Below are 23,651 nucleotides of genomic sequence, written 5' to 3'. Positions count from 1 at the left end.
GAACGACGCATACTTTCACATCCCAGTACACCATGCTCACAGAAAGTACCTCAGATTTGTAGTGGACGGGCAACACTACCAGTTCAAGGTGCTCCCGTTCGGGGCAACAACAGCACCAAGGGTATTCACCAAGTGCCTAGCAGTAGTGGCGGCACACCTCAGACAGCACATTCACGTCTTCCCGTATTTGGACGACTGGCTAATAAAAGCCACGTCCTGCGAACAATGTGTGCAACACACCGCCGCTACAATCCAACTACTTCACCAGCTAGGTTTCACGGTGAACCACCAAAAGTCCCACCTGGTACCATCACAAACAAAACAATACCTCGGTGCCACCATAGACACCTCAAAAGCCATAGCCTATCCCAATCCTGCCAGGATTGCAAATGTACAGGCTCTGCGTCAAAAAATCATATTTCAATACTCTCTCCCAGCAAGGGTGTTTATGCAACTGATAGGGATGATGGCCTCTTGCATTTTCATAGTGCCCCATGCAAGACTCCAGATGCGTCCACTCCAAGAGTGTTTAGCACGCCAGTGGAACCAGGCCCAGGGACAACTGACAGATCTGGTGTTGGTAGACGGTCGCACCCATCGCTCTCTGCAGTGGTGGAACACCACAAACCTTTCCAGAGGTCGACCGTTCCTGGGCCCGGTTCCACAAATAATCCTAACAGACGCATCGCTCTCCGGCTGGGGAGCTCATCTGTTACATCTCACAGTACAAGGCACATGGACTCCGCAACAGAAGTTACTCCACATCAACCATCTGGAGTTACTGGCAATCTTCCTAGCCCTAAAATCCTTCCAGATGCAGATTTCAGGCAAGGCAGTCCTCATTCGCACAGACAACATTACTGCCAAGTACTACATTCAAAAACAGGGGGGCACACACTCTCCACAGCTCTCTCAATTAGCACAGAGCATATGGGGATGGGCAATTCCACAGAAAATCTTTCTCCTGGCCCAACGTGTCCCAGGAGTCCAAAACACCATGGCAGATCTGCTCAGCAGACAAACGCAACATATTCACGAATGGGATCTTCACCCACAGGTTCTTCATCTGTTCTTTCAGAAGTGGGGGCCTCTACACATAGACCTATTCGCCACCCACGAAAACAAAAAATGCCCAAGCTTCGCCGCCAGATATCCACACCCATTGTCCAAAGGCAATGCGATATGGATGAACTGGTCAAACAAATTTGCATACGCTTTTCCACCTCTCCCACTAATTCCATTAGTGGTACGAAAGCTACAACAGCATTCCCCAACACTGATCCTAGTAGCTCCAACATGGGCCAGACAACCGTGGTACACCACACTGCTGGAACTCTCGGTGGTACCACACCAAAAGCTACGCCTCTCACCATGCCTCCTAACCCAGAACCATGGAGAGATCAGGCACCCGGACCCAGCTCAGCTCAACCTTGCGATCTGGCTCCTGAGGTCCTAGAATTCGGATACCTTAACCTTCCCCCTGATTGCATGCATATTATCAGGGAAGCTAGATGCCCTACTACTAGGGCATGCTATGCTGCAAAGTGGAAAAGATTTGTTGTTTACTGCCACAACAACACAATCAACCCTCTAAATGTGTCCATACAGCACATCATATGTTACTTGCTCCATCTACAAAGGTGTAACCTAGCATATACATCCATTCGGTTATACCTCGCAGCAATTGCTGCTTACTTACAGAACAGGCAGCACCTATCACTTTTCAGGGTGCCTGCCATCAAAGCCTTTATGGAAGGCCTCCGAGTAATTCCACCCAGAGTACCACCCTCACCTGTCGAACTTGAATATAGTTCTCACGAGGCTAATGGGACCCCCTTTCGAACCATTACATAAATGTGAGCTGCAATTTGTCACATGGAAAACAGCATTTCTAGTGGCCATCACTTCCCTTAGAAGGGTTAGTGAAATACAAGCACGCACTATACAGGAACCTTTTCTCCAAATGCATCTGAACAAGGTTGTACTCCGCACCAACCCAAAATTTCTACCCAAAGTCATTTCTCCCTTCCATCTAAACCAGTCGGTAGAATTACCAGTCTTTTTCTCACAACCTCAAACCGTTGCGGAAAGGGCTTTACATACTGGATGTTAAAAGGGCCTTACTTTACTACATCCAAAGAACACAACCTTTCAGAAAAAGCAAACCGTTATTAGTCTTTCTCTCCACCACATAAAGGCAACCCTATTTCTAAATCAGGGATAGCTAGGTGTATTTTAAAATGCATACAGATTTGCTACCACAAAGCAAAACTAACGCTATCTGTTCCCCCTAAAGCCCACTCTACAAGGAAGATAGGGGCTTCTATGGCTTTTCTAGGAAACCTACCACTAGATGACATCTGCAAAGCAGCGACATGGTCAACACCACACACTTTCACAAAACATTACTGTGTAGATGTGCAAACCAAGCAACAAGCTAGTGTGGGCCAGGCTGTACTAAAAACACTGTTCCAAACAACTGCAACGGATGCCGGTGGTCGCCGCTAGGGTTGGGTACTGCTATATAGTCTATGCACAGTGTATAATCTGCAGCTCATATGCCTCAACGGAATATGCTACTAACCAGTATGCATCTGTTCTTGGCATGTAGAGCTGCAGATCTATACATGCCCACCTGCCTCCCCGGCTACCTGTATCCGTTCCAGTCTATCTTATTTAGATACAACACACATGGGTTTCTTTATTGTTATTACTACGCTCCATCTTTCCCTTCTGGCGAAAAACAATCTGAGGATGGAGCCGAAGCCCATGCGCAATACGAACCAAAGGAGGAGTCACCGACCTCGTGACTTCCAAAGACTTTCCAAGAGGAAAACCAAACTGCAAACATCCGGTCCCAACACCAGATGGCGATCTATGCACAGTGTATAGATCTGCGGCTCTACATGCCAAGAACAGATGCATACTGGTAAGTAGCATATTCCTTTCTTGCGGAAGCAGTATATTTATACGGTGCCATGCATGCCAGTTAAGCTTATACATGGGTAGATGTGGGGCAACAAAGTGAAGAGCAATTGTATGCGCAAAGCAGACATTTTCAGTAATTATGGTGTGGCCAATGTTGGGACTGGTGCATCAATTGAGTGACTCCTATTCTGCTTACCCTTTGGTCTTGTTTTCTCGTATCAATGCCTCTTGCTGAAGTAATACCCTAACAATATTGTTTCTGTTTCAGGACTATTACAGCATCCCATTTCCAACGCCAAGTACACAGATGACTGGAAGGGATGGATCTCTCACAAACAATCCCTATTCTGGTAGGAGCAATGACATACACTACTGCACTTGAGAATTTGAACCAAAAGTGATCTGAATGGGCTATGAATGGGTAGGTGTGGCAAAATGGGCATATTCAGAGCAAATGGCTGAGGAGGGCGTCCTCAATCTGGATCAAAATATATTTCTTTACAAAGCTGCTGCTCAGTCTGTATGAAAGCCAAGTGAACATCCACTGAGGAAATGAGGTGTATGTTATGGCGTGGTAGTGCAACCCCACCCTGTAATACACCTAACCCCTTTAGGACCCTTAGGTTTTGTCTGTCAAATACTCCGCTTAGTCCTGGGTAGCTGTGGCATTGAGCAGCATGGCTTACACAGGAACAAGTGTGTTCGAGGCATATGAGCTGCAGATTACACACTTTTGCATAGATTGCCATCTGGTGTTGGACCCGGATGTTTGCAGTTTGTTTTTCCTCTTGGAAAGTCTTTGGAAGTCACGAGGTCGGTGACTCCTCCCTTGGTTCGTATTGCGCATGGGCTTCGGCTCCATCCTCAGATTGTTTTCCGCCATCGGGCTCGGTTGTAATACTTCGCGCTCCGGTTCCGAACATTTCCAGTTCGACGATCGAAGCGGAATCCTCGCTTATTGCGGTATTGTTCAGATCCAGATCTCCTCAATGACCTTCTCTTCGACACATCTTCGATTCCAGTCGACGACGGCGGCCCTTGGGCCTATCCAAGCTCCGGTCCCAGCTGATGGAAAGAACTCCATTCAAGAAGTGCCCTCGATGTGGGTCCAAATTCCCCCCCACGATCTTCATGAGGTGTGCAACCTCTGCCTCTCCCCTGAACACGAGGCTCGAGACTGTCAGGCCTGCAAGTCTTTCAGATTGAAAAAGACTATTCGAGATCGAAGGGCCAGACGAAACATGGCGCACTCCTCGACCTCCGTTCCAGTCGACATCTTCGGGGACGACGTCGAAGCTCCGGGACAGCAGCACACCGAAGAGGACCTAGTCAGTGCTTCCGAAGCCGACGACTCAGATGTGGAGGACATCACTCCGGCGCAGAGGGTCGTGAGTACTATACCCCCTCCCACACCGACACCCAAAAAGGCTTTGGTCACGCCTTCGCCTCCGGGCCTAGGCAAGACCAAAGACACTGCTTCAAACACCCCACCTTCTGTAGTAGGGGGATCTCTGTGTATAGTCCTAATCTAGGAATAGTCCCGCCCATGTGCGGGGACCCCGGAGCAATCAAAATATCTCTTAAGCTGTCCTGCATTTGCAAACCTGCAAAGACACTTAAGAGACAGACAAAATAATACAGCCTAATAACAATATGGCTGCACTGGCCAGCACTTCATCTGAAGTGAACACAAAAGCCAAAATAAAGTTTAAATGTCATTTTTATTCACATCTGACATGTTCCTTTATTGTATCACACTCCCTTCACCAAAATCCCTTTAAACAATAGAGAGGAAGGGGTGGACAGACAAGCCCTATAGGCTGTCATTATGTGTCTGCTAAAAGGATACCGTGCCTTTAAGGAACTCTCCAGAGACCCCCGGTATCCCAGGATTGTGAGAAAGTGCCATCTTTCTTGCATGGTATGCCCCCACTTTTTGCTAAATTGCTGAATGTACTTCGATTGAGTGTACCCTGGGTTCCTGCCAATCAGGTGCCCAGGGCCTATGTTCCTTCCTTAAACCACACAAACTCCAAATTGGCAAACCCTAGCCACATGTCAGCCCCTAGTAAATGGTACCCTAGGTACCCAGGGCCTTGTGGCCAGGGAAGGCCTCGAAGGGCTGCAGCACTCATTGTGCCACCCTCAGAGGCCCTGTACCCTTACACACACACTGCCCTTGCAGGCTGAGTGTCTGGGTGCAGGACAAAACAAAGAGTCGACATGGCACACATCACTGTGTACCATGCCCATCACCTACACTGCCAAGGCATTTGTCAGCCACCCCTCTAGCTGGGTGCATTACGCCTATGGTGTGGGCACAGGAGCAGGAGCCCTGTGCCCCTACAGTACCCGGGTCCATTCCTGGGCACTGTAAGTGCAGTGCTGTCATTTGAGTGCATGGTACTGAGAGCTTGTCAAACACGAGCTCCACAGCACCATATTGGCAACACTGAAGCCTGGGAAGTTTGGTATCAAACTTCTCAGCACATTGAACCCACACTGATGCCAGTGTAGGATTTAATGTACTAAGCGCCCCAGAGGGCATCTTAGAAGATGCCCCCTTACAGCTAACTTGCAATCCACGTCTGCTCTGAGGCTGGCAAGGCTGCCACACAGCAGACACGTTGCTGGACCCCTGGGTGGGAGAGCCCCTGCTCTCCCGGGCCTGCAACAATGCACATCCTGGGTGAGGTGAGAAATCTCCTCCCCCAGGATGAGCAAAGGGAAGCTTCAAAGGCAGGCCGCCATTTGGAGTTTCCCCAGGCCACTGCAACCCCCCACTCTGGCAGGAAGCTTGGCCGGAAACCCCATACAAGGACAGGGGACGTGCCAGCCTGCCCACCCCACCCCTCAGGTGGGGGAGGCGAGGTGAAGCACATCTCCGGGCTCTCGCCATCTTGAAGATGGGAGGCCCTACCCTATCAGGATTAGGCTACTGCCCCCCTCCCACAGGAGAGAGGCAGGATAGGGGGTGTACCCACCCCAGGACAAGGACCCATTGGTCCCTGGCCTTCACCTACCTGTAACGCCCCTAAATCTAGTATTTAGGGGCCCCCTGAACCTTCCTTCCTTAGATTCCAGATAGAAAATTACAAGAAGAGCAAGAAGAACAAAGACCTGCCCTGCAGCTGCTAAAAAGAGAAGAAGACACCAACTGCTTAGGCCCCAGCCCTACCGGCCTGTCGACTCTCGAACCTGCACCAGCGCGGCATCTCTCGTGGCCAGCAACCTCACCAACCCCGGAGGACCTGGCTACCTTTTGGCTCTAAGCCCCTGGGACTCCCATGAGTAGAGGCTCTACTCAAGAATCCTATTTTTAACCCCTGGCAGCAGCCCGGAACCGCGGACCCACCACACTCTGCACCAGCCAAGCCTGGCCAGTGCCGGAGTGGACAAAGACCCTGAGGACGACCCCACGGCGACTGTGACCCCAAGTCCGGCACCCAAGGACCCCCCTCGACATCCCGGAGGAAGCCTGCAGCCTCAGAACCAAGTGCCACCCCAACCGCGATCAACCAGAGGGTAAGATTCCCGACGTCAAAAGGCACCCCTGCACCCGGCGCCCTGCGGCCCCCTGTGCCCAATCCCGGGGTACCCACCTAACCTACAACTACCCAACTTACCTCTCGAAGTGGTGGTGGCACCTGAAACATCCTCGTCCCCGAGCCTGCAGCCTTTTTCCAAACCGGAACATTCCCATTGATTTCCATTGAGCGCCCGAAGGCTCAAAAGCACCCTGCACCCAGCCGCCCGAGTGGCCCTGGCAGTGCCCTCTCTACACTAACCTACTTCCCCACTTGCCCTGAGTAAGTGACCAGGAGCCCAGCTCCCACAGCCGCGTGGCTTGCCAGACAGCAGCCACCAACCAAGGCCCCCCTATCCCTCATAGGATAACATTGGGCCTAACTCTCTCTGCACCCGGCCGTCCTGAAACCGCTGAGGGTGAACCAACTGTACCTACCTAACACTGGGGGACCCCTGAGTCCATGCCCGGAATTTCAACTCTGCCAGTCGAGTACTTACCCTTAAACCGCTAACTTCATTTTCCTCATAGGGTAACATTGACTGGCTTTTTCTTCAAAAATCTTCTAAGTGTGAACTTTTCAAAACTGCAAAAATTCACCAAAAATCAGCCAAGTGACAAAAACGAATTTACTCACCTGCTCCTAGGTGAGCTACCAGTGCTGGATCTTGGTGCCCAGCCCTAACCCTGAAAAGTGTTCACAACTATACTTACCTCTAACTCATTTTTCTCCCATAGGAAACCATTGTCTGCTTTTCTGTGCAATTTCTTCTAAGTGTCTATTTTTGCAAATTTGAAATATTCTTTTAAAATCGTACCATTTCTGCAAACGAAATTACTTACCTGCTTTTGATAAGGACCCCAGTCCTGGGTCTAGGTACCCAGTCCTGGATTACTAAAGTAATGATAAAGTACTCTACCTGCAATTTGAATTTCTTGCCATAGAGATCGATTGAATGTTTTCTTTGAAATATTTTCTAAGTGCTAACTTTTGAAATAGCTAAATATTATTTAAAAATCATTACAGTTATTAAGTCGACTTTCATCACTTGATTCTGAATACTGACCCAGGCTGGTTCTAGGAGCCAGACCTGGAATTCCAAAAGTAATCTGAAAAGTAATTTATTACAAATAACCTGAATTTACCATTGAGCCCAATGCATTGTTATGTTTAGGAAATAGGATTGTTTATTGCAACCAACTGTGACTGTTTACACAAATTTATTGCTTAAGACAAAAGTATGTATATTCAACCTCTCATTCTGAGAAAGTATATTTTTACCCCCTTTGTGGTTCTAAAAATAAAACAAGCATATATTTTATATATATAAACCACTGGCCTAGAGTTCAGTTATTGAGTTTGTGAAACCATTTGCTGACTGAGTGTGTACAATAAATGCTTTACACTGGCCTCTGGTACTGCCTTACTGCTCGACCAAGCTACCACTTTTGAGAGTAAGGTCATACCTAACTTTGACCTCTATCAGCCTCTGGGGGACTGTGGACTCTGTACACCCTGTACCTATTAGGGAACAGTATATACAGAGCCACTTTCTCACAAGGATGCACAGCCAAAGCAAGTTACTTTCAGTTCTTTTTTCCGGCTCCTGCTAGCAGGACCCGGGAGCATTGAGCTCTACCCTTTCGGGTGGATATTTTGGATAAAAATTGGTTTTTTTGATAGTTTGTTCATTCGACGTCTAGAGCCTTTCTCTGCTGCATCCTGCAGTTTGGTGCAGTTTGACCCACTCTTGGCATGGCTTTATTTGATAAATGCCGTGAGTGTGGGAGGAAAATGGCCAAGACGGACCCACATGATGTCTGTATTCTCTGCTTATCATCTTCATATGTCCCTGCTACATGTGACATCTGCAAGACCTTCTCCAAGAGGAACCTAAGGGACAGAGAGAAGATTCGCCTTCAGGGACAGGAGCAGCAGAGAACAGGTGGGACTTCTGGGCATGGAGGATCTCCTTCCCCATCCTCTGCCCATGCTTCAGCCACTGGAGGGACCTCCGGGCAGAAAAAGGAGCAGAAACGACGCCTACCGGCCGGAAGATCCCGTTCGACGTCGAGGACTACGGCGTCGACGGCGAAAGGTAAAGCACCGGTGTGTTCGCCGTCGATCCAGGGCTCTGGATCTCGGCGTCCTCGACGTTCGACGTTGAGAGAGGGGCCGGCGAGACGTCAGACTAGGTCGCCGTCGAAGGCTTCACAGTCGACGTCGACGCCGTACTGAGCCCCGCAGCCAGCGCCGCTTGCCGTCGAGGCGAGCCCGCTCGCCTCCTTCGCCGTTGACTCATGGATCGACGTCATCGACGCGAAGCCACCGGCGACGGCCGTCGAGTCGAGGGAGATCGCCGTCGAGAGGGAGGGAGATCGCCGTCGAGAGGGAGGGAGATCGCCGGCGAGGGAGATCGCCGTCGAGAGGGAGATCGCCGTCGAGACGAAGACACTCTACGTCGAGAAAACGCCGTTCGACGTCGAGGGGACGCAGTTTGCGTGCAACGGCGAGGAGAAGCCGTACGAGGTCCACACACGGTTCGACGTAGAGGACGAGATCACCTGGTAACACTTCTTCAGTGATTACGATCTCCAGTCGTGGATCTAGGAGAGCGGGACGCTCCCCCGCGTTCACTTCGGCCTCTTCACGGAGTAGACTAGCAGAGAAGGGTGGACGGAAGTCCGGACAGGGCTAGTCCGGGTTCTCCCGCAAGGAGTGATGGGAGAGAGTCTCCAATGGACCCCCTGCCACTGCCTCAGCCGCGGCCTCAGAAGCCTCACGCCTCCTCCTCCTCCTCCGCCTCCCCCTCCACCTGACCCCCCGGCTCCCAGTGGCGCCTCCTAAGCGACCTACGCCACCACCGCCTCCGGTGCCACAGCTCCCGCCTTCTCCTCGGCGACCAGTGGCTCCTAAGAGACTGAGATCACGCTCTAGATCGCGCCGATGGTCACGTAGCAGACGCAGATCGTCCACTCACACAAGGCATGGACGACGGAGGTATAGATCTCGATCCAGAGGCACGAGGTATTTGGACTCTTCTGGCACTGGACGGCTTTCCCCCACGTTATCGGAAACGCCGCCTACTAGAATCTCGCCAGTGGATGATATTGCCACTTTCCAAGATGTTCTGATGAGAGGGGCGGCAAAGTTGGGAATCTCAGTGACCGTACCAGTTCCCCCTACCTCTGTGATATTCGAGACTTTACACAAGGCGCATCTATCACGCCCCCTCCTCCCTTTGGTTCCAGGTCTGGAGGACCCAGCCATGGAGGTCTTCTTGACACCGGCCGTGGGAAAGTCTGCTCCCTCACGGTTGCAAAAGAAATACAGGGCCCCTGATTCGGACCCGGCGTTCCTCAGGGTGGACCCTCCCCCGGACTCTGTCATTGTGGTTGCGGCTAGGAAGCAACATGCCACGTCTCCCTCTTCAACCGCTCCTCCGGATAAGGAGAGTTGCAAGATGGACTCCTTGGGGAGGAGGATGTGCTCTACGTTGGCCTCGACTATGAAGGCTGCTAGCGCCTCCGCTCTGCTGGGTCGCTATGACCGATCGTTATGGGACTCCCTGCAACAGTTTGCCGACTCCCTGCCTAGGGATAAACGGGAAGACTTCCAGGAGGTGTTGAATGAGGGCATGATGGTCTCCAACCAGATCATCAGTGCAGCGGGGGATGTCATTGCTGGCGGCCCATGGGTACTGTCATGGAGTACACATGAGGAGACATTCCTGGCTGAGACTTACCTCTCTAAAGCCTGAAGCGCAGCAAAAGATTGCTAACTTGCCTTTCTCTGGCACGACGTTGTTCGGGTCTCATGCGGATGACGAAATGGCCCGCATGAAGGCCGAAGCAGAAACCCTGAAGGCCGTGGGGTTGGAAAAACCCAAGGAACAGAAGTGATCATTCCGTTCCTATGGCAGGCGTTATTCTAAACAACGCGGCCAAGGGCGTCAGTCTGGTCAACAACAACACCAGCAACAGTTCCCGAGGCAGTCCTTTCAGAAGCGCCAGAGGGGCAGAGGCCAGCATCAATCCTCGTCGGGTAACAAAGGCCGAGTGGAGAACAATAACTCAGGACAAGTGGGTGCTGAATATTGTTTGCAATGGTTACAGTCTTCGTTTCACCAGCCTGAGGTTTCTGGTAGGCAACAACCATTACCATTACCAGTATACAGTACTCCCGTTTGGTCTGAAGTCTGCACCAAGGACGTTCTCCAAGTGCATGGCAGTGGTGGCAGCACACTTGCGGAAGAACAAAGTGTTTGTGTATCCCAGCGGTGTCAAACACAAGGCCCGCGGGCTGAATCCAGCCCGCCAGACCTCGTCATGTGGCCCGTGTAGCCGCCGCCGCCGGCCGCCAGCCTTCACCGTTTATTCTCGCTTTTATTTTGACACAAGAAAGCCTTCACCTTATTCTCGAAAGCCGCCTCTTCAGCGCATGCGCGGCCGCCTCTTCAGCGCATGCGCGGCCGCCTCTTCAGCGCATGCGCGGCCGCCTCTTCAGCGCATGCGCGGCCGCCTCTTCAGCGCATTGCGCGCCAGCCTACAAGCCAGGGAACGTCTGCCTTCTAGCGCCGCCGGCCGTTCTACAGGAAACCTCCACATTACATGCATTGAGGAAACCTCCACTTGTTTTTTTGAGCGCATGCCTTCCTTTGATGTGACAGATCCAACGGCTGCCTGAACCCTTCTCTCCTGTACTGTAAGTACACATGATGTATGTGGGGGGGGGGGGGGGGGTCTGCTTATTATTCTGCTTAAAAAACTTTGGATATACTGACCAGTTCCGTGTCACTTTACAGTGGTATAGGGACCATAAACTACAATCAAATTAATAACCCAAAAATGTCCAAGAAAAGTTGATGCAGAGGGAAGGCAATTTCAGGAGAGATGGGAAAGTGAATACATGTTTGTGATTAATGGAGACACGCCGGTATGTCTTATTTGCTGTGAGGCAGTGGCAGTGATGAAGGCATACAATTTACGCCGGCACTTTGAGACCAAACATGGAGCCAAATTTGCTAACCTTAGCCACCAGGAAAAGCAACAAAAGGTCCAAGAATTAAAAGGTAGCCTGCATTCTCAACGGAATATTTTTGCAAAAATGACAGCAAAAAAATGATGCAGCAGTGAAAGCCAGCTATCTTGTGGCTATAGAAATTGCGCGAGCTTCAAAGTGCTTTTCAGAAGGTGCATTTGTAAAGCAGTGTATGCTGAAGGTATGTGAACAGGTGTGCCCTGAGCAGAGACAGGCTGTTAGCAATGTCAGCTTGTCAAGAAACACCATCACAGACCGAGTCAGGGACCTAGCCTGTAATCTTAAAACAAAGTTGGCTGAAGAGGCATGCAGTTATCTGGCATTTTCATTAGCTGTTGATGAAAGCACTGACAATACTGATACAGCTCATCTAGCTATTTTTGTAAGAGGTGTGAAGGAAGACTTGTCTGTCAGTGAGGAGCTCTTGGATGTGGTCGCCATGTATGGGACAACAACTGGGAGGGACATCTTCGATGCAGTGGAGGAATCCGTAAATAAAATGAAATTACCGTGGGAAAAGTTGGTGGGACTTACTACTGATGGCGCTCCAGCAATGTGTGGAGAGAGAAATGGCTTGGTTGGACTGTTAAAAGAGAAACTGAAACAGTAATTGCCACACGCCGCTGATAACTTATCAATGCATTATCCACCAAGGAGCTCTGTGTGGCAAGGTTCTGCAACTGGATAACATAATGTCCACAGTCACGAAAACAGTGAATTTTCTGCGTGCACGGGGTCTGAATCCTCGTCAGTTCCAACATTTTTTGAAGGAGGTGGGCATGGAACATACAGATGTGCCATACCATACAGAAGTAAGGTGGCTGAGTAGGAGCACCGTTCTCAAGAGATTTTTTGAGCTTTTGGAAGAAATTACTCTTTTTATGCAAAGTAAAGGGAAGCCCTTGTCAGAACTGTCAGATCCATACTGGCTGTGCGATTTTGCCATGTTGTGTGACATAACAGAGCATCTCGCCCAACTGAATCTGAGGCTGCAGGGCCGCAAACAAGTCATAACCTCAATGTATGAGGCAATAACAGCTTTCCAGGAGAAACTGCGCCTATGGAAGTCACAGCTTGAAAAAGACAGTCTTGCCCACTTTCCTATCTGCCAGAGCATCTCAACCTCATTCCCAGGTACTTTTTCATGTGCTCGATTGGGTACCAAAGTGAATCGGCTGATTGATGAATTCAATCGACGCTTTTCTGACTTTAAAGGACAAAACTTAACCTTTACCAGCTTTGCCAATCCCTTCAACATCGATGTTGACAGTGCACCACATCACCTTCAAATGGAATTAATAGAACTTCAGTGCAACAGCAGCCTGAAAGCGAAGTTCCAGGATGCGACAGTCGACGACTTTTACCGTCTCCTCCCCCCTGCTTTGATGCCACAGCTCCGACTTCAAGCTGCACGTGTTCTGTCCATGTTTGGGAGCACCTATCTATGTGAACAGATGTTTTCAGTCATGAATCTGAACAAGACCAAGCTCAGATCACGCATCACTGATGATAACCTCCATGCTGTTTTGCAGATTGCTACAGCACAAGACCTAACGCCAGACATCGATGGACTGACCTCAGGAAAACGATGTCAGCCATCTAGTCAGAAAAGTTAAAAAAAAGTTAATGCCCTGTGTTTGCCATATGTGTAATAAACAGTGGTTGGCAATATTTGTATGTTTAAAAAAAAAAAAAAATTACTGTATTACCAAAAATCATTTTTCAATAAATTGTACAATAATTGTACATTTGAATATCTACTTGCCATTATTCTGACTGTTTCTGCTTTCAGAGCTAGTTATTACTTACACATTATTACAAAAAACAGTAATAATTGAATGCAGTGACAATAATTTATGATAATAAATAGTGGACACAGAGTCCTTCAGATACAACCGGCCCTTTGAGGGTGACCAAACTGCTGGTGTATCCATACCTGGACGATTGGCTGATCAAAGCTTCCACGTACCAGGAAGCCCAGTGTCATTTCAACAGGACAGCTGCCTTGCTTCATCGCCTGGAACTGCACATCAACATGTCGAAGTCAGTGCCGATCCCTGTGCAGTGTCTCCAGTACTTGGGGGCCTCAGACAATACTTTGAACGCAAGCGTGTGTCCTTCGGAGGAGAGACGCTTATCTATCCGTTGAAGGCCCTGCACCTCCTCTCAGCCCACTCTCCTCCAGTGAGGACGTTGTCCTCTTTACTGGGGTCGATGGCTTCCTGCATCTATCTCGCCCCCAATGCACGTCTGCATATGAGGCCTCTGCAGGAATGTCTGGAGGATCAATGGGACCAGAGGCGGGGGCGTTGGGAGGACAAGATTCATCTGTCCCAACACGCTCTACAGTCTCTGAAATGGTGGTGCTCCTCAGAGAATGTCTGCAAGGGGACTCCCTTTCACAAGGATATTCCGGTCCAGACCATAGTGACCGATGCGTCTCTCCAGGGCTGGGGAGCGCATTCGGGCCCTCTTCAGATTCAGGGGATATGGTCACAGACGGAGATGACTTACCACATCAACTTTTTGGAACTCAGAGCAGTACACTTGGCCCTGAAGGCGTTCCATCCCTCCTTCAAGACGAACTCCCTGCTAGTTCAGACGGACAATACTACTACCATGTATTACCTCAACAAGCAGGGGGGCTCCCGTTCACGCACGCTGTCTCGGGAGGCACAGACTATCTGGAATTGGCTGGTTGCCAGGAACCTAACTATCACGGCAACCCATCTGCCGGGAGTGCAGAATGCCCAAGCCGATGCGCTCAGCAGGCTCGTTCAAGAAAATCACGAGTGGGTGCTAAACGACGACTTGCTAAGAGACGTCTTCGCAGAGTGGGGCACTCCGGATATCGATCTGTTCGCTACGGCCGAAAACAGCAAATGCCGCGACTTCGCGTCCAGGTACTACCAACCAGGGACACTGGGGAATGCCCTATGGATCAGCTGGTCCAACAGCTTTCTCTACGCCTTTCCACCCATTCCCCTGATTCCGGCGGTGCTGATCAAGCTGTCGCAATCCAGAGCCAGGATGATCCTGATTGCTCCGGAGTGGCCGAGGCTATGGTGGTTCACCGACCTTCACCGGTCTGTTCTGCCACACCGGCGCCTGCCGTGTCGGCCGGACCTTCTCACGAAATTCGGAGGACAGATGGTTCACCCCAATCTCTCGTCCTTGAGTTTGGCGAAATGGCTCCTGAGCTAGTACAGTATGGACACTTGAACCTACCTCAGGACTGTATGGAGATCTTGTGAGGCGAAGAGACCGTCTACGAGGACTTCTTACGCCTATAAGTGGAAGAGATTCTGCTTATGGTGCACGGCAAAGGACATTGACCCTACATCCTGTAAAGATGTTATTTTGCCTTATCTGCTGCAGTTAGCTCAATCTGGGCTTAATTTTCAGTCTATTAAAGTTCATCTTGCAGCTTTGACTGCGTATAGAAAGGGCCCTTCCCAAACCTCATTTTTTCAAATCCCTGTGATTAAAGATTTTTAGGAGGGTTTGCGTAAGGTGTTTCCCCCTGTTAGACGACCTTCTCCACCATGGGAATTAAACGTGGTGTTGTCCAGATTAATGAGGGAGCCTTTTGAGCCTATTCATAAGGCTTCTCTGCAGCATTTGTCCTGGAAGGCTGCCTTCCTTGTAGCCATCACATCGGCCAGGAGAGTAAGTGAGATTCAGGCTCTGTGTTGTCAAGAGCTGTATACTGTATTCCATGCTTCTAAAGTTGTAATGCGTACTCATCCTAAGTTTTTACCTAAAGTGATATCTGATTTCCATGTAAATCAAATGATAACTTTGCCTACATTTTTTCAGCATCCCTCCTCTCCGGCGGAGAGGTCTCTGCATTCACTAGATGTGCGTAGAGTGTTGAAATTCTATCTAGATACGACAAAAGACATCCGCAGGTCGGATCAACTGTTTGTAAATTATGGTTCGGTAAGAACTGGTCTAGCTACCTCGAAACAGTCCATCTCCAGATGGATTGTGTCCTGTATTCAGCTCTGTTATCAGAAAGCTAATAAGACGTTGGGGGGGTAAGCCTACAGCGCATTCGACTAGGGGCAAAGCAGCGACTACAGCTTTGCTTAGGAATGTTCCAATCGCTGACATTTGTAAGGCTGCCACCTGGAAGTCGGTCCATACGTTTACAAAGCATTACGGCCGCCTCTTCAGCGCATGCGCGGCCGCCTCTTCAGCGCATGCGCGGCCGCCTCTTCAGCGCATTGCGCGCCAGCCTACAAGCCAGGGAACGTCTGCCTTCTAGCGCCGCCGGCCGTTCTACAGGAAACCTCCACATTACATGCATTGAGGAAACCTCCACTTGTTTTTTTGAGCGCATGCCTTCCTTTGATGTGACAGATCCAACGGCTGCCTGAACCCTTCTCTCCTGTACTGTAAGTACACATGATGTATGTGGGGGGGGGGGGGGGGGGGGGGTCTGCTTATTATTCTGCTTAAAAAACTTTGGATATACTGACCAGTTCCGTGTCACTTTACAGTGGTATAGGGACCATAAACTACAATCAAATTAATAACCCAAAAATGTCCAAGAAAAGTTGATGCAGAGGGAAGGCAATTTCAGGAGAGATGGGAAAGTGAATACATGTTTGTGATTAATGGAGACACGCCGGTATGTCTTATTTGCTGTGAGGCAGTGGCAGTGATGAAGGCATACAATTTACGCCGGCACTTTGAGACCAAACATGGAGCCAAATTTGCTAACCTTAGCCACCAGGAAAAGCAACAAAAGGTCCAAGAATTAAAAGGTAGCCTGCATTCTCAACGGAATATTTTTGCAAAAATGACAGCAAAAAATGATGCAGCAGTGAAAGCCAGCTATCTTGTGGCTATAGAAATTGCGCGAGCTTCAAAGTGCTTTTCAGAAGGTGCATTTGTAAAGCAGTGTATGCTGAAGGTATGTGAACAGGTGTGCCCTGAGCAGAGACAGGCTGTTAGCAATGTCAGCTTGTCAAGAAACACCATCACAGACCGAGTCAGGGACCTAGCCTGTAATCTTAAAACAAAGTTGGCTGAAGAGGCATGCAGTTATCTGGCATTTTCATTAGCTGTTGATGAAAGCACTGACAATACTGATACAGCTCATCTAGCTATTTTTGTAAGAGGTGTGAAGGAAGACTTGTCTGTCAGTGAGGAGCTCTTGGATGTGGTCGCCATGTATGGGACAACAACTGGGAGGGACATCTTCGATGCAGTGGAGGAATCCGTAAATAAAATGAAATTACCGTGGGAAAAGTTGGTGGGACTTACTACTGATGGCGCTCCAGCAATGTGTGGAGAGAGAAATGGCTTGGTTGGACTGTTAAAAGAGAAACTGAAACAGTAATTGCCACACGCCGCTGATAACTTATCAATGCATTATCCACCAAGGAGCTCTGTGTGGCAAGGTTCTGCAACTGGATAACATAATGTCCACAGTCACGAAAACAGTGAATTTTCTGCGTGCACGGGGTCTGAATCCTCGTCAGTTCCAACATTTTTTGAAGGAGGTGGGCATGGAACATACAGATGTGCCATACCATACAGAAGTAAGGTGGCTGAGTAGGAGCACCGTTCTCAAGAGATTTTTTGAGCTTTTGGAAGAAATTACTCTTTTTATGCAAAGTAAAGGGAAGCCCTTGTCAGAACTGTCAGATCCATACTGGCTGTGCGATTTTGCCATGTTGTGTGACATAACAGAGCATCTCGCCCAACTGAATCTGAGGCTGCAGGGCCGCAAACAAGTCATAACCTCAATGTATGAGGCAATAACAGCTTTCCAGGAGAAACTGCGCCTATGGAAGTCACAGCTTGAAAAAGACAGTCTTGCCCACTTTCCTATCTGCCAGAGCATCTCAACCTCATTCCCAGGTACTTTTTCATGTGCTCGATTGGGTACCAAAGTGAATCGGCTGATTGATGAATTCAATCGACGCTTTTCTGACTTTAAAGGACAAAACTTAACCTTTACCAGCTTTGCCAATCCCTTCAACATCGATGTTGACAGTGCACCACATCACCTTCAAATGGAATTAATAGAACTTCAGTGCAACAGCAGCCTGAAAGCGAAGTTCCAGGATGCGACAGTCGACGACTTTTACCGTCTCCTCCCCCCTGCTTTGATGCCACAGCTCCGACTTCAAGCTGCACGTGTTCTGTCCATGTTTGGGAGCACCTATCTATGTGAACAGATGTTTTCAGTCATGAATCTGAACAAGACCAAGCTCAGATCACGCATCACTGATGATAACCTCCATGCTGTTTTGCAGATTGCTACAGCACAAGACCTAACGCCAGACATCGATGGACTGACCTCAGGAAAACGATGTCAGCCATCTAGTCAGAAAAGTTAAAAAAAAGTTAATGCCCTGTGTTTGCCATATGTGTAATAAACAGTGGTTGGCAATATTTGTATGTTTAAAAAAAAAAAAAAATTACTGTATTACCAAAAATCATTTTTCAATAAATTGTACAATAATTGTACATTTGAATATCTACTTGCCATTATTCTGACTGTTTCTGCTTTCAGAGCTAGTTATTACTTACACATTATTACAAAAAACAGTAATAATTGAATGCAGTGACAATAATTTATGATAATAAATAGTGGACACAGAGTCCTTCAGATACAACCGGCCCTTTGAGGGTGACCAAACTGCTGGTGTATCCATACCTGGACGATTGGCTGATCAAAGCTTCCACGTACCAGGAAGCCCAGTGTCATTTCAACAGGACAGCTGCCTTGCTTCATCGCCTGGAACTGCACATCAACATGTCGAAGTCAGTGCCGATCCCTGTGCAGTGTCTCCAGTACTTGGGGGCCTCAGACAATACTTTGAACGCAAGCGTGTGTCCTTCGGAGGAGAGACGCTTATCTATCCGTTGAAGGCCCTGCACCTCCTCTCAGCCCACTCTCCTCCAGTGAGGACGTTGTCCTCTTTACTGGGGTCGATGGCTTCCTGCATCTATCTCGCCCCCAATGCACGTCTGCATATGAGGCCTCTGCAGGAATGTCTGGAGGATCAATGGGACCAGAGGCGGGGGCGTTGGGAGGACAAGATTCATCTGTCCCAACACGCTCTACAGTCTCTGAAATGGTGGTGCTCCTCAGAGAATGTCTGCAAGGGGACTCCCTTTCACAAGGATATTCCGGTCCAGACCATAGTGACCGATGCGTCTCTCCAGGGCTGGGGAGCGCATTCGGGCCCTCTTCAGATTCAGGGGATATGGTCACAGACGGAGATGACTTACCACATCAACTTTTTGGAACTCAGAGCAGTACACTTGGCCCTGAAGGCGTTCCATCCCTCCTTCAAGACGAACTCCCTGCTAGTTCAGACGGACAATACTACTACCATGTATTACCTCAACAAGCAGGGGGGCTCCCGTTCACGCACGCTGTCTCGGGAGGCACAGACTATCTGGAATTGGCTGGTTGCCAGGAACCTAACTATCACGGCAACCCATCTGCCGGGAGTGCAGAATGCCCAAGCCGATGCGCTCAGCAGGCTCGTTCAAGAAAATCACGAGTGGGTGCTAAACGACGACTTGCTAAGAGACGTCTTCGCAGAGTGGGGCACTCCGGATATCGATCTGTTCGCTACGGCCGAAAACAGCAAATGCCGCGACTTCGCGTCCAGGTACTACCAACCAGGGACACTGGGGAATGCCCTATGGATCAGCTGGTCCAACAGCTTTCTCTACGCCTTTCCACCCATTCCCCTGATTCCGGCGGTGCTGATCAAGCTGTCGCAATCCAGAGCCAGGATGATCCTGATTGCTCCGGAGTGGCCGAGGCTATGGTGGTTCACCGACCTTCACCGGTCTGTTCTGCCACACCGGCGCCTGCCGTGTCGGCCGGACCTTCTCACGAAATTCGGAGGACAGATGGTTCACCCCAATCTCTCGTCCTTGAGTTTGGCGGAATGGCTCCTGAGCTAGTACAGTATGGACACTTGAACCTACCTCAGGACTGTATGGAGATCTTGTGAGGCGAAGAGACCGTCTACGAGGACTTCTTACGCCTATAAGTGGAAGAGATTCTGCTTATGGTGCACGGCAAAGGACATTGACCCTACATCCTGTAAAGATGTTATTTTGCCTTATCTGCTGCAGTTAGCTCAATCTGGGCTTAATTTTCAGTCTATTAAAGTTCATCTTGCAGCTTTGACTGCGTATAGAAAGGGCCCTTCCCAAACCTCATTTTTTCAAATCCCTGTGATTAAAGATTTTTAGGAGGGTTTGCGTAAGGTGTTTCCCCCTGTTAGACGACCTTCTCCACCATGGGAATTAAACGTGGTGTTGTCCAGATTAATGAGGGAGCCTTTTGAGCCTATTCATAAGGCTTCTCTGCAGCATTTGTCCTGGAAGGCTGCCTTCCTTGTAGCCATCACATCGGCCAGGAGAGTAAGTGAGATTCAGGCTCTGTGTTGTCAAGAGCTGTATACTGTATTCCATGCTTCTAAAGTTGTAATGCGTACTCATCCTAAGTTTTTACCTAAAGTGATATCTGATTTCCATGTAAATCAAATGATAACTTTGCCTACATTTTTTCAGCATCCCTCCTCTCCGGCGGAGAGGTCTCTGCATTCACTAGATGTGCGTAGAGTGTTGAAATTCTATCTAGATACGACAAAAGACATCCGCAGGTCGGATCAACTGTTTGTAAATTATGGTTCGGTAAGAACTGGTCTAGCTACCTCGAAACAGTCCATCTCCAGATGGATTGTGTCCTGTATTCAGCTCTGTTATCAGAAAGCTAATAAGACGTTGGGGGGGTAAGCCTACAGCGCATTCGACTAGGGGCAAAGCAGCGACTACAGCTTTGCTTAGGAATGTTCCAATCGCTGACATTTGTAAGGCTGCCACCTGGAAGTCGGTCCATACGTTTACAAAGCATTACTGCCTGGACTCTGATGCTAGGGCAGATGCGCAGGTTGGACAGGCTTCACTGGGGAATTTGTTTGCACAGTAATTTGTTGGTGTTCGGTTTTTACTCCACCGCTGTTTGTTGGTTGGGATGGGCTTGCCATTCTATTCATAGATTATGACTATACACAGAGATCCCCTACTACAGAATGAGTAGTTTCTTACCTGTAACTCCAGTTCTGTAGTAGGGTGTGAGAAAGTGGCTCTGTATATACTGTTCCCTAATAGGTACAGGGTGTACAGAGTCCACAGTCCCCCAGGGGCTGATAGAGGTTAAAGTTAGGTATGACCTTACTCTCTAAAGTGGTAGCTTGGTCGAGCAGTAAGGCAGTACCAGAGGACAGTGTAAAGCATTTGTTGTACACACTCAGTCAGCAAATGGTCTCACACACTCAATAACTGAACTCTAGCCAATGGTTTATATATATAAAATATATGCTTGTTTTATTTTTAGAACCACAAAGGGAATAAAAATGTTCGAGGCATGTGGGCTGCTGAATTCATATCTGTGCATAGATCGCCGCCTAGTGTTGGGTCCGGATGTTTGCACGTTGTTGTCCTGGAAGAGTCTTCGAAGTATCCTTGGATAGGTGACTCCTCCCCTGGACTACAGTGCGCATGGGCATCCTCTCCATCCTCAGATTGTTTTTTTCCGCCATTGGGTTCGGATGTGCTATCTTAGCTCAAGTTAGGAAAAAATTTTGTCGAGGCCACAAGGCCTTTAGTTCGCGTCGGTACTGTTTATCGATCGGTTTTCGATACTCTGTTAGTTTACTAACTTTCAGCACCGACTTTGTTCGCATTTACCTGTCCATCAACTACTTCGACGATGGAATCGAGGACGCCATTCAAAAGGTGTCCGGTATGTAATGCGAAGTACCCACACATCGACGTCCATCCGGTGTGCAACAAATGCCTTTCGCCGGACCACGACGAGTCGACATGTATGGCCTGTGCCCGGTTCCGTTCAAAGAAGACTCTGCGGAATCGTCGAGCGGCGAGGCTCGAAGCGCAGCACGCGGCACCGGCCCCAGCTGACATCTTCGACGACGCGGACGACGTCGAAGAAGTAGAAGTCTTACCCTCCAGTCCCGTTTCCGACCAAGAACCCGGATCGGACGAGGCCGACGAGTCACTCTTCCACAGAGGTGAAGACGACACCGAGGTAGGAGACGACGAGGAGGCCTTAGGGGCCGAAGAGAGTAGCTCCGATGATGAACAAGGCCTACCTGTTCAAACCGAGAATTCACCAGTGCCACAGACTATGGCTCCGGTCGAGGGATCGCCTTCGGGCCTTACCCGAGACCTATCACGCAGTCCTTCGGCCCCGCCCTCGGGCCCGGCCTCGGACGTTCAGCGGCAGCCATTACCGCTTAAGCCAGCTGGTTTCCCTTCCACGAAACCGAAACCGAAAGCTGCTCAGGTTCCTACGAAACCGAAACTGAAAGTGGCGCTAGTCGGATCGAGGCCTTCAACACCTTCGACGCCGGCGCACCGTGTCGGCACCGACCGCACCAAGGGGGACTTCGGTGCCGAACTCGAGACGGGCGACATGGGAGTCGACAAACGGAAGAAGGCCATCGGCGCCGAAAAACCTGCTCGGTTACCGGCGTCGACGCCACCGACACCAAGGGCCGTCCCGCCTGCTACGCCTCGCAGCACTCCCTCGACGACACCGAAACCTCACGTGTCGAAGACGTCGACGGTGATCTCCGCACCTCGGCTCGATGCACCACGGGCGCAGAAGATATCTGCAGCCGCCTCGACGACCCTGGCGGGGGCCACGACCTCTAAGGCGCCCCGAGTACGGCCTGGCGCAATGCCAGGCTGCAAAACCAAGGCTGCCCTCCAGGACCAGTCGGGTTCGATCGATCCAGCGGTTTCGTCGGTGCCGACCAGCATTACCTTCGGCTTGCCTCCATCCACAATCCCGAAGGCGTTTCAACTCAGGACACAGGCCACCAAAACTGCGGTTACGCCTGTCGAGCCGTCTCCGTCACGCGTCATCGACGCCGACACTGGCAGGATGATTCTCCACGACCGAAGGATAACTTCGGAACCGCCATTGGAACCTTTCAGGATCCCGCTAAAGAGGAAGCTGCCTGTGGACACAGAACCTCTCCTGTATGAACCCTTTCATTCACCCTACCAGGATCCACACCGGGCCTCCCCCACACGCTCCGACACGGATGCATTGGAGGACTACATGGGTGAACAAGTCCCCTACCATGTGGACACGGACCCTGATGACCAGCAGGACCCTGACCAAACTTGGGGCGACCCTGCAGACCCCAGTGCACCTCTTGATGCACAGGACCCACAACTATATGGGGCAAAAACGTCACCCACAGAGGATACTGCGGCGTTCCAACGCTCTGATTGAACGGGCGGCGAACAACCATGATGTACAGCTTCACTCTGATATCATCGAAGATGACTTTCTAATGGACACCTTTGCATCCTCAGAAAGACATGTAAAGACTCTGCCAATGTTGAAGGGGGTCCTTAAGCCAGCCACTGACATTTTCAGGGAACCCACCAGGGCACGAGTGATAAACCCCAGGATCGATAAGAAATACAGATCAGCACCTGGGGATCCTACTTACATCAGAGGACAATTACCACTCGACTCCATCGTTGTGGCGAATGCCCGCAAGAGGGCACACTCGCAGACAACGGGTGACGCTCCTCCCCCGGACAAGGAGTCCAAGGTGCTGGAGACCTCCGGCAAGCGAGTTGCCGCACAAGCTGCAAGCATATGGCGCATAGCTAACACTCAAGCGCTCCTCGCTCGCTACGATAGGGCGCACTATGACACAATGGAGCAACTCCTTCAACACCTCCCTGACCCCTACAAAGAAGGTGCAGAAATCCTTATCAGAGAGGGACAGCTACTCACAAATGCTGCCATCAAATGTGCACTAGACGCTGCTGACACGGCTGCCAGGGCCATCAACACTAGCGTCATCCTACGACGTCACGCCTGGCTACGTATCTCAGGATTCAAGCCTGAGGTACAAAACAATATACTTAATCAGCCCGTCAACCCCGACTTTTTGTTCGGGCCTGAGGTTGACGCCACCCTCGAAGATAAAAAAGGACACGGACACTGCAAAGTCCATGGGCGCCCTACAAACTCAGTCCTTTCGGAGCGGCTCCTTTCGTCGCCCCGGAAACAAGGGAGCAGGCAGAGGACAGGGGTCACAACAAACATATAACAAGGGT

At 50.0% G+C, this 23,651-nt stretch overlaps 1 protein-coding gene across 39 annotated transcripts in view; it reads left to right on the top strand.

Moving 5' to 3' along the window:
* UBAP2L (ubiquitin associated protein 2 like) overlaps positions 1 to 23,651 on the top strand; it is a 658,575-nt gene that overhangs the window by 285,897 nt on the left and 349,027 nt on the right. For all 39 annotated transcript variants that reach the window (XR_014972277.1, XR_014972273.1, XR_014972279.1 and 36 more), the window contains one exon: positions 3,197 to 3,278. Coding sequence is in view for 24 of the 39 variants with exons in the window: in XM_085638880.1 (XP_085495006.1) it covers positions 3,197 to 3,278 (82 nt within the window). In the remaining 15 variants the exon portion in view is untranslated. The remainder of the gene's footprint in view (positions 1 to 3,196; positions 3,279 to 23,651) is intronic.

This window comes from Triturus cristatus, chromosome 12 (genome assembly GCF_964204655.1).
Source record: "Triturus cristatus chromosome 12, aTriCri1.1, whole genome shotgun sequence".
Taxonomy (NCBI): domain Eukaryota; kingdom Metazoa; phylum Chordata; class Amphibia; order Caudata; family Salamandridae; genus Triturus; species Triturus cristatus.
Note: the sequence above shows the minus strand (reverse complement) of the source record. Positions and strands in the feature narration are given on the sequence as shown.